The sequence below is a fragment of the Camelina sativa genome, chromosome 8 (assembly GCF_000633955.1).
Source record: "Camelina sativa cultivar DH55 chromosome 8, Cs, whole genome shotgun sequence".
In the NCBI taxonomy this organism is placed as follows: Eukaryota; Viridiplantae; Streptophyta; class Magnoliopsida; order Brassicales; family Brassicaceae; genus Camelina; species Camelina sativa.
The window spans coordinates 4,577,232-4,588,379 of NC_025692.1; the positions used below are offsets into that span (position 1 = coordinate 4,577,232).

General features: G+C 39.0%; 2 protein-coding genes and 1 pseudogene across 3 annotated transcripts in view; all 3 read right to left on the reverse strand.

Annotated features, from left to right (window-relative positions):
• LOC104706139 (putative U-box domain-containing protein 46) overlaps positions 1-1,704 on the reverse strand; it is a 2,209-nt gene extending 505 nt beyond the window's left edge. The window contains exons 1-2 of one of the 2 annotated variants that reach the window (XM_010422280.2): positions 1,225-1,704; positions 108-1,048 (exon numbers count right to left, since the gene is read on the reverse strand). In XM_010422280.2, the coding sequence (XP_010420582.1) occupies positions 108-1,048; positions 1,225-1,554 (1,271 nt within the window). In that variant the 5' untranslated portion in view covers positions 1,555-1,704. Of the gene's footprint in view, positions 1-75; positions 1,049-1,224 lie in introns of both variants that reach the window. The other variant, XM_010422281.2, reaches the window with a different exon arrangement.
• On the reverse strand, positions 3,149-7,851 carry LOC104706142 (disease resistance protein TAO1-like). Its single transcript, XM_010422283.2, has 4 exons — positions 7,250-7,851; positions 6,047-7,154; positions 5,555-5,968; positions 3,149-5,464 (listed from the first exon to the last, which is right to left on the reverse strand). Exons 1-4 carry the CDS (start codon positions 7,819-7,821, stop codon positions 3,509-3,511), a joined length of 4,050 nt encoding a protein of 1,349 aa, XP_010420585.1. The 5' UTR covers positions 7,822-7,851; the 3' UTR covers positions 3,149-3,508.
• Positions 7,873-11,148, reverse strand: part of LOC104706141 — a 4,522-nt pseudogene continuing 1,246 nt past the window's right edge.

The window sequence follows — 11,148 nt, forward strand, 5'->3', positions numbered from 1 at the left end:
GTAAAATCCCTTGTGCTTTTCTCACCGCACGAACTGATCCTTGCTTCGCAAGTTTCGTAAATGTCCCGTGTTGATTCTCCTCTTCTCCCACCACTTTCAGTCTGAACCTGTCTCTGTTTCTATCACACATGTTGAAGACGATCACTACAGCGTTCTCACCATTCAGCAAGCTACTCGGTTTCCTCAAGATACTGAACAGATCATAGATAAACCCTAGATTATCCATTTCCTCAATAGCCCCCGTGTGTGTAGATATCAACGCCAAGAGAGATAACAACTCATCCACATTGCTTCCCGCTTTGATCTTTTTGGTTGCCGCACGAATCAGACCCGCTGAAACCACCTTTTCCTTGTTCTCCAATACAATACAGAGGTTAAAGACAGTGGAGGTAGCTTCTCTTGTGGCTAACATATCACCTTCTTCGATAAGATCAATCAACGCCTTGACTGCTTCAGAGTTCCCAATAACGATCTTGTTAGAATCAATAGCTGAAAGTGACGATAACGTCGCTGCGGCGTTTCTTCGTGTCTCAGCTGTCCCCTGTTTCAGACACTTTGTAAGCAGAGGGATCACTAGAAGGTTCTCAGCAATAACTGTTTTATTCTTCTCAAGAATCGAGAGGTTGAACAACGCTGTGACAATATCCTCCTGAAGCTCGGGGTTCAAGTCAACTCCCTCGCCCAAAGCAGAGAGCGGACTAAGCAACCTAGTGATCGAATCACTGATCCCAGCGACAAAGAAGACACGAACATTTGCAAATTTCTTGGTCTGACGGCGAAGCTCTTTGGCAGCTTCAATCTGATCCGTAACCGAGGAGGGAGAGTAAACTCGCTGAAGCAGTGTTTCGATGTCACTAGTGAACAGCTCAGTAACTATCTCATCAGAGGGACGTTTTAGCCGATCAACTTTGTTAACAAGACACCATTGCGTAATCAAATCATTGATCAAATGGTTTGGTATCCAATAACAGTGTGAGAGGACTTCTTTGCTTTTGGGACATGTACGTTCATGCTTTAGCCACTCTGTTATATATCTCTTTTCATACGTCTGCACACAAAAGAACCAAAATCAGCACAAACACCAGAATCTTGCATCTTGAATTCATAACTTCTCCCAAAAATATTCGATGCAATCAAAATCAAAACACATGCAAACAAAGAGATGAGCAAGAATCATAACAAGAAACAGAGAGAGGGAAAAAAAAAAAAAAAAAAAGATAAAACCTGGCCAGAAGCGATGATCACAGGTTCGATCATGATCGTATTAGAGAGTGTGCATATAAACTCTTTAGGCACTTTAACCGGAGCAATAGTATCATCAGATTCCGGTTTACTCGATTCTACTCTGTTCCTCAGACAATTCAAGATTCTAATCGCTTCATCGATCGCTTTCACAACTCCAAAACAAGAAGCAGCTTCATCATCAGTCGTCTCACCAAGATCTTTGCTTTTCCCTCCTCCGTCGTTTAAAATCTCCGTCAGTACCTTCTGTAACTCCCGCCTCAGTGTATCGGCGGCGTTTGCTTCCGTCGCGTCCGCCGTCGAATCCGCCATCTCAGCCGCAGATTTCTCGACGAACTCAAAGCAAATATAAAAAAAAAAACCCTAGAAACTTCGTGGAATTTGCAATTTACAGAGATGAATCAGTTTGGTTTTTTTTTTTTTTAGTTTTTGGAAATTTTCGAGTTTTATACATTCATTTCATTCATCTTCTTCTTGTTTTTTTGTTAGTTAATTTAATTAGACTTTGATTATGGTTTTAATTGCGTATGATGCCACGTGTGTATTTAGGCTGCCACGTCATTACATCATTCTCAGCATACTTTTTTGGGAAATAGCTTTTTTAGCTAACAGACGACTTTGATTGGTCATCGAAATTTTAAGATTTTGTGATTAATAAAAAAAATTCTTTAGCATGCTTTGATTTTTTTTTTACCTAATTAAGAATTCCGTGTTATGTTTGAACTGTTACTTTTAATTATTCCACTAAATAAAATTGTTTTTAGACCATTAATTGGTAGTTTAGTGTTCACATTATTTTTTAAAACTCTAGTTTTTTCTTTTCTTGTTTTTTTTTTTTTTTTTTTAATTTAAAATTGTAGTGTTCTAAAAAAAACACTGCAATTAGTATATACTTTTTTAAGTTGTATGCTTGTTTTGGTAATGTGAACCACTTACTCGACGCGGTTTACTATTCTGATTGGTAAACGAAAAATAGAGAAGAGCTTAATATTTTTACTAAATAGGGACATGTTCACACTATAGATTATAGTGATTAACTTACCCATACATTGCTGTGTGGCACCATCTAATACTTATCTTTCCTCTCGTCTCATATTTCAAACATGTTCATCACTATCGATATATCAAAATATAAGTTTATACGTTTATATATTTCTTTTATAAATATAGAATAGTCTACTTGTTTTGAGTTGTTTTGGAATGTTGCTCATCAAATAAAAGTAAACCACACGATTTACATTTCTTGTGGTTTTAGTTTGAGTATACGAAAAATGAGCAACATTTTGGAGTATGTTACTTTCTTTTTTCCCAAGTATTGAATAAAAAAAAGAGTAAAAATGCCTTCAAAATTTTAAAGAAAATGAGCAATGTTCTCAACTGGCCTATAGACTATAGTTTTCAAGAAGTTTAGTTCGTTTATCCCAACCAAATTATAAGCTTTGTTGAACGCGATTTAGACGATTATACGAAAGAATATATAAAGTTATGACAAAAGTCAAATGAGTTCTGAGTTCATTTTTACAATAAAAGAAAGAAAGAGAGTCAAACGAGTTCTGGCTTGAGTGAGAGTTGAGAGGGAATAAAAATGGGTGGGAGGGATCAAAGTGTGTGCCGTTTCATGAATATGACAGCGAACAGCTAAGCATTTAGAAGAATACAAGAGATAACATCCACTCGAACTTGCTGGTTTTGCGGAGTCTCCATTAATTGTGTGCGACTCACATTTGCAGGTCGGTGTTTTTATATGCCTATATGTGTCATGATTATGCTACTTTTTGGTCCCAATTTTCAACTAGCATCCCTCTTTGTGCTATTTACACTTTTAACGGTCGACAAAAAACGAAACGTAAATGTATAATCTTTTTTTAAACTAATCGATAAAGATCTTGTACTTTATGTACTTGAAGCCAAGAAGATATTCTTTATAATAAAATCGAGAGAGAAAAAGGGAGACAAATTGTTAAAATGATGCATATATCAGAGAGTGTGAGACATCAAAACTAGGATCTGGATCCAATGACATGAACTTTCGATTTTGAATATATCACTGATCATGTGATGCATCTCTGGGCGCACTTCGTTCTCAGTAGAGAGTAAGAGAGTAAGTGATCTTGTTTTATTTCTAAGAAAGAGTAAAATAGAGAGAACAAGAGCATGAGTGAGCTGACCTCAAAGATGTGTGAGTGAGGTCAAAAAACAACATCATCATCTACGCAAGACTACATCTCATCGGTTTCTTCCTCCTCGTCTCACCATCATCAGTTCATCATTGATCTCTTTCTTCAGCTTCATTGTTTTTTTCCATGTTTCTGTCCATACAGTCTTCGTCTTCAGTTTCTTCTCCGTCAAGAGTACGATAACGAACCTCCAAAAGTTGTACACCATAGGCTTTCACGTTCCAGAATTTTGCATAGACCACGAAGTCAAACAAAAGCTCGCTGACAGTGGCTTCTTTGGCTTCAGGGAAATCCTGGTTTAGAGAGAAAGAACCTTCAAAAATATACAGACCATTTGGCCTCTCTGTAAATCCACGTAGATCTGGTACATAGGGACAGGTTGATCCATATGGAACAATAAAGCCATTCTGTTTACCCCTGACGTTACAAGTCACCGAATAGTCATCCCTTCCATAATCACCATCATCCTCCACATCTTCATAATGCGGATGGCAGCCAGTAGTTGACAGCAACATGCAGGCTTTATATCTCAAAAGTGAAGGAAGATGCCTCGGAGTCAAGTTGATAGTTAATGAGCGCAACGTAGCTTGGTGAGTGAAGTGTGCAGGAACTTCTTCGCCGGGTAAGAGGGCATATCTGCAAGCTGATGTCTGGATGAGCTCTCTCGCATCCGGATTCAGACTGATGCAGTTAACGAAATTTAGAAAAATCTCTGGGTTTGGAAAGGAGCCGTCTATTCTCTTCAAGGATATGCAGTCTTCTGCATTTAGAGAATAAAGGGTGCCCGGAAGCTGTGGAAGTGTTGCGAGTTTTGTACAGTTGCTGATATCAAGCTCCGTTATTCTGGAGAGATGTGTGATGCAATTTGGAAGAGTCTTGTACCTATTGCAACTGAAATTTAATCTAAGCGGAGATGTAAAAGCCTTCATGGGTAGACATATCGGTATAATCTTATGAGCATCGAAGTCTGACTTTAAAGACCAATGCGTCACGACGATCTTTGCACTAAACCAGTCAGCATCGCCATCTTCATCATCGTAATTATCACAATGTTCACCATCACCATGACTATCACCGTCATCTTCATCTTCATCCTCATCCTCACCGTCCTCTCCACCATCTATATCCTTACTATCATCATCATTTCCATCAACGTCATAGAAATTCAAATCAAAACTAAACCAGAGAGCATTTTTATCCTCACCATCGTAATTATCGCAATCCTCACCATCACCATCACCATCACCATGACCATTAGTATCACCGTCAACTGCTTCTTCTTCATCCTCACCATTCTCATCATCATCCCCATCATCGTGATAAAGAATCCAACCAAAACTCAAACCAAGTTCAAGATTCTCTAACTTCGAAATGTTTGGAGATATCAAGTTCAGTTTCTTGCATCTATGCATAAGAAGTTTACGCAGATGAATTAGATTCCCAATCCATGGAGGAATCTCCTCTATCCCTGTCTTGCTCAACTCCAACTCCACAATGCTGTCAGGAACATATGGGAACTCCTTGAGATTCCTACACCCTAACATATTCAAGCTATGAAGACAAGACCAAAAGATGATTGATGATGAAGGAAATTCCTCTATAGCCGTGCTTCTCAGATTGATGTTGGTAGGAAACGCCTCTAGCTTTTTACATCCACTCAAATCCCAGTACGGCAATTTGTGAAGGTTCCCAACAGAGGAGGGGAGTCTCACCAATTCCGAGCAGTTGCGGAGATTAAACTCCTTTAGATTAACTAACCTACCCATAGAAGACGGGAGTTCCTCCAAACTTGCGCAATCCAAAAGACTAAAAAATTGGAGATTTCTGGCATTGCCTATAGAGAAAGGGAGCTCCTTTAAAAGGCAGCAACCGCCAAGGTTCAATCTCGTAAGCTTAGTGGCATTCCCTATAGAGGTGGTGAGCTCTAGCAAACTTTCGCAGCCAAATAGATTTAGTTCCTCGAGATTAGTGGCTTTTGAGAGATCAGGAATCTCTTTCAGATTCTTGGAATGTCTCAAATCCATCCGCTTAAGATGTTGGAGCAGCTACAGATTAAAAAAAAGAAAGAAAAAGGTACATTTTAGAGAAATGACTAATCACGCACGACACAATAGAACAAGATGCCAACTACTTACTTTGATTCCCTCCCAAAGCTTCTCAAGTTTGCTTCGACGCATTGTAAGTTCGATAAGAAACTTTCCGGAGAACTTAGAAGGCCAAACTCTCAATGGACAACAATCCCAATGTAATAATCTGAGTTTGTCGGGTAGACAGTTGAGACCTTCGGGTAAGCATAAGCTACTAGAGTGGACGCTTTCGGGTAAGCATAAGGTACTAACGTAGCCTTCAGGTAAGCATAAGCTACCACAGCCGACGCTCTCGGGTAACAATAAGCTACTAACGTAGCCAATTTCGGGGTAGCTTGACCTATTAGAGCTGATTACAAAAAGCTGGAGATTATTCATCTTGTCGAAAGCCTTTTCACTTATTTTGACTTCTTGTTCTATATCTGGAGGATGGAATATTATGCCTAGAACAGTTCCAGAACCCTAATTCAAAAGGAAAAAAAAATCTCAGCCCTAAAAGCCCAAGGAAACAGCAGAGTACAGGTGTAAAAAGAAACTTACAGTATTTTCATCAAGTAAATCACAAATCTCTGCGGAATTCATCAAGAACTGTCGTTTTCCAGGCTCGTCAACAGATTGTTTATAGACAATTTCTCTACCCATTTGTTGCAGTAAACGAGGCATCTGCAAGTAGTGTCCATATTCTGTAGTAGAGATGAGAGATTTATGAGCTAAGATTTGAATGCCATGGTTGACTTCCAAACCACTGTTTGCAAGACATCTTTTACAGTAATCCACCTTGAAACCAACAAAGAAACAGGCAATATACAGAAAAAGAGCTTTATCTTTATCGTTTAAGACGTCGTAACTAAATCTTAAAGATGATTCAATTTCTCCGTCAAGGCTAGACCTGAGCCTTGGTAGTGCGTCTATCCACTCGCCCATGGACATTCCTCGTAGATACGATCCCATAACTCTTAGGCCTAGCGGTAGTTCACCTGCAAGTTCAGTAACTTCCCAAGCAAGCTCTTCAAAACCATCATATGGGGACTTCTGACCAAAAGCATATAGGCAGAAGATTTGAAGAGCCTCATATCCTGTTGGAAGTTCCATCTCGTAAATATGACTGATCCCGTGTGCCTTGAAGAGTTTTCTATCTTCGGTTATAATGATAATCCTACTTCCGTGGCCAAACCATCCAGGCTGGTTTGCCATTGCATTTAGTTGCCATAAGCTATCCACTCCATCAAGAACTACCAATACTTTTTTATCTCCCAGCTTTTCTTGAGCAACTCGTAAGTGAGAAACCTCAATATCCCTCTGGTTGAAAATTTGAGACAATAACTGTTTCTGCAAACACAACTTTAATGGATAGTCCTCATAACAATGCCTCCCATAGCTTCCTTTGATATTCTCAATAAACGCGCTGAATTTAAAACCACCAGAGATGGTGTTATATAAAACTCTGGCAGTAGTCGTCTTACCAATCCCAGCAGGACCCACTATCCCTATTATCCTCACTTCATCTGACTCTAGGCTCAGCAAAGAATTTATCTCCGTGATACGAGCTCCTATGCCAATAAAGTCATCAAAATCCCTTGATGGTGTAAAATCCAACACACCCATAACATCCAAGGTAATTTTGTTGATAAAATCAGCTTCATTGTACCTAACAAAAACAGAGGCCTCCATTTAAAACCGGAATCAGAAAAGAAAAGCTAGAACCAAAATATGCAACTGAAAGTAAAAAAAAAGTGAACGAACCAGTTGCAAGAGTGATAACCAGCTATACTTGCCGCATCCTTCAAAGCTTGCTTCCATGCCTGCTTCAACTTTTCTGGCTTTCCCCCACAAGTTTCGTCAAAGGCCTTTCCAAAATCTCCCGTCTGATTTTTGACATCAGATGGATCCACTTCGTAGAAAATGGGCATCACTGTTTGTTGCTTATTTTCCCTGCACTTCATGATTTCCACTAACTCATCCAAACACCAGCTTGAAGAAGCGTAGTTACGCGAGAGCAAAACAATCGCAACCCTTGATCCTTGGATCGCTAGTATGAGCTCAGCACCGATAGACTGGCCTCGCTTTATCTCATTATCAATGAAGAGTGTGATTCCCTTGCTGCTGAGCTCTTTCATAATGTGACTAAGAAAGGCTCTGCGGACGTCTCTTCCACAGAAGCTCGGGAATACTTGGTATATCCAATTACGAGACAGAGATGAACAAGTAGAAGTCATAAATAAAGAGCACGATGAAATAATCAACAATGTTTTTAACAAGCAATGCAAAGAGATAAATAAACAAAGAGACTTTGTATTGACACATAAGTAAGGCATAACCACATATATAAGAGTAACTAGATAAGACTAAAGTAAAGGTTGACTTACAAGGAGAGAGATAGATGCTTCGTTTCTCCAAGAAGATCAACGATGTTGACACATATAGATTTGTCTCCCTTCATCAATTACTACTTATTAAAAATTGCTCCTTACCTTTTCTTTATATTCTCACAATAGACGTATTAAACATACTTCCAGTTCCTACCATCATCTAATTCTGAGAGCAGGAGGATCTCCTGTTGTTCGCCAATTTGAGGGAGCAACTCAATTCTTCTTGAGATTTCTAAGCGACTGTACAAACTATTAAACAAAGGTATCCAAAAACAGTGAGAGAGAACTTCTTTGCTTTTGGGACATGTACGTTCATGCTTTAGCCACTCTGTGATATATCTCTTTTCATACGTCTGCACAAAACAGAAAAAAACAAAAATCAACACAAACAACAGAATCTTGCATCTTGAATCAGAACTTCTCCAAAAAAAATCAAAATCAAAGCACATGCAAACGAGATGAGCAAAATCGAAGCAAGAATCACAAGAAACAGAGAGAGGGAAAAAGATAAGACCTGGCCAGAGCGATGATAATAGGTCGATCATGATCGTATTGGAGAGAGTGTACATATAAACTCTTTGGGCAACTTTAACCGGAGAAGTATTATCATCAGATTCCGGTATATTCGATTCTGCTCTCTTCCTTAGAATAATTCCGGATTCTAATCGCTTCATCTTTCACAACCCCAAAACAAGCATGTTCATCACTATCGTCATAATCATGCCATTCTTCCCTAATCTTCATCGAACCAAATGAAATTATTCTCCATATCACTGGAGATTGTTCCTGATGAATTCAGAAAAGGCAGCTTGCAGTGACGTGTGATACAATCTGGAATGGTGTCAATATAGTTGTTCCTGAAATAAAATGGTCGAGGAAGATCAGGGTTATGGATGTTTCTCATCTCCATCACCAGATTATGACAGAACCGAGAGCTCTGGAAGATCTCTACAGGGAAGCTCTCAACGTTTTTGCACCCCAAGAAATCTAGTGTCTCGATATGTTCCAGCCTAGAAATCCCAGAAGAGATGCTTCTTAGCTTCAGGCAGCTATTCATCAATAGCTTATTGAGCCGAAAGAGTTTTTCGATCCACAAAGGGACTTCTTCAATCTCTGTCCTGCTCAAATCCAACCATTCTATAGTGTCTCGAAGACATGGAAATGTCTTAAGGTTCTTGCAGCCTGACATGTCCAATGCTGCCAGACATGGCCAAGAAGCGACTGTTGTGGGAACTTCCTCTATTGCAGTTTCTGAGAGAGAGAGAAATCCAATCTTCGAAGATATTTCTGGAAAACTTTCCAATCGTGAGCATCTATCGAGGTTAAGGAGGCTAAGGGATTCCAAGTCCATATTGCAGGGAAAAAATTATAGCTTTGAGTAATACTGCAGGTCAAGAACAATCAATTTATTAAGGTTCTTGATTGAGGAAGGTAGCATCACCAAACTTCCGCAATAACTGAGACAGAGTTACTCGATGTTTACGGCTTTTGAAAGATCTGGAATCTCCTTTAGATTCTCAGACAAACTTAAATCCATATGCTTTAGACTTCTAAGAGGCTAAAAGAAACCCACATGAAACAAAGAAAGAAAAACAATCAAATGATAATATATGCGAATTGAGAAAGGAGAGCTATCAAAATTAACTTACTTGTGTTCCTTCCCACAGCTTCTCGAGTTGGCTCTCTCTCATATTGATCACAACAAGAAACTCTGGACGAAAACTCATAGGCATTGATGTCATGGGGAATGCATCCCAATGCAGCAGTCTTAGTTTACGGGGTAAATAATCCAAGCCTTGAGGTAAATGCAGCTCGGTTTGATCTTTACTCGAAAAGGACTTGTAGAATCTTAAAAACAACAGATTATGCATCCCACAAAAAGCTGTTTCATTAAGAAACCACTCATTGATCTTAGATATGTCCAAAGATATGCCCAAAACAGCTCCAGTACCCTGAAACACACAAATATCAATTGAAAGTAACGTTTATGTGAAATTGTAGTGAACTTAAAAATGAAAGTAACGTAGCAAAATTGACTTACAGTGTTATCAACAAGTACATCATATATCTCTGAAGCATCCACTAAGAATTGACGTTTTCCAGGCTCGTCAATGGATTGTTCGCAAACAACTTCTCGACCCAATTGTTCTAGCAAATTGTGCATCGTTATGGTACGATTGCATCTCGATATGTGTATGAGAGATCTATTGGTAAGGACTTCAAGCCCAAAGTTGACATCCAAGCCAGAACTTGCAAGTATTTGCTTCACATAATCAACGTTCTCACCATTGAATAAACACGCAATATGAAGGAATATGGCCTTATCCTTCTCGTGTAAACCATCATAACCGAATCTTAAAACATTTCTAATATCCTCATTAAGACTGGTTCTGAGTCGAGGCAATGCTAATATTTGCTCATCTTTGCTCATCCCTCGCAGAGAGGACCCCAAAACCTTCAGAGCTAGGGGAAGATAGCCAGCAAGCTTTGTTATTTCAGTAGCAAGCTCCATACAACCATCTGGTGCAGAGCTCTCTCCAAATGCAGATTGGCAGAAAATCTGAAGAGATTCACTTCTAGATGGAAAGCCCAACTCGTATATGAAATTGATCCCATGCGCTCTCAAAAGCTGTTTATTTTCCGTGGTCACAATGATCCTACTTCCAGAACCAAACCACTGAGACTGTTTCACTAAGGCATCAAGTTGTTCTAATTTATCAACATCATCAAGAACAACAAGAACTTTCAGATCCTGCAATCTTTCCTTTACCAAACCTAAGTCTTGTATCTTCATATGCTTATGATCAATAACTTCAGACAGAAACTGTTCTTGCAAACCCAATTTGAAGCCATAGCCATCAAGTTCCGATCTCTTAGTACTTCCCTTAACATTCTCCATAAAAATAGTGTGTTGGAAGTTTTTAGAGAGCCGGTTGAATAAAGCTCTGGCAACTGTTGTCTTTCCAATACCTGCAGGACCCCAAATCCCCACCATTTTAACTTCAGTTGATTCCAGACATAACAGAGAATCCATCTCTCTCATATGAGCGTCGATTCCAATTAGATTTTCGGAATCTTGTGATGGTGTAGAATTCAATTCATTTGAAATGGTCATAGCAATCTTGTCAATCATATCTGCTTCATTGTCCCTATCAAGAAGAAATTATTGATTCCACAAAATCAGCATAAGCACATCTTTTTTGTAACTAATAATGAAAGCCAAGAATTCAATTAATGCATGCGAATCTTTTTTTTTTTTTTTTTTTTTTTTCA

Bases quoted from the DNA above. Each gene is read 5' to 3' on its own strand.
- LOC104706142 (XM_010422283.2), bottom strand. From the start codon at position 7,821: ATGCCTTACTTATGTGTCAATACAAAGTCTCTTTGTTTATTTATCTCT. The intron at 7,155-7,249 runs GTTCGTTCACTT...TGTTTTTGTTAG, and splicing joins GGTTATCACTCTTGCAACTG to GTACAATGAAGCTGATTTTA. The intron at 5,969-6,046 runs GTAAGTTTCTTT...CTTTTGAATTAG, and splicing joins ATTTACTTGATGAAAATACT to GGTTCTGGAACTGTTCTAGG.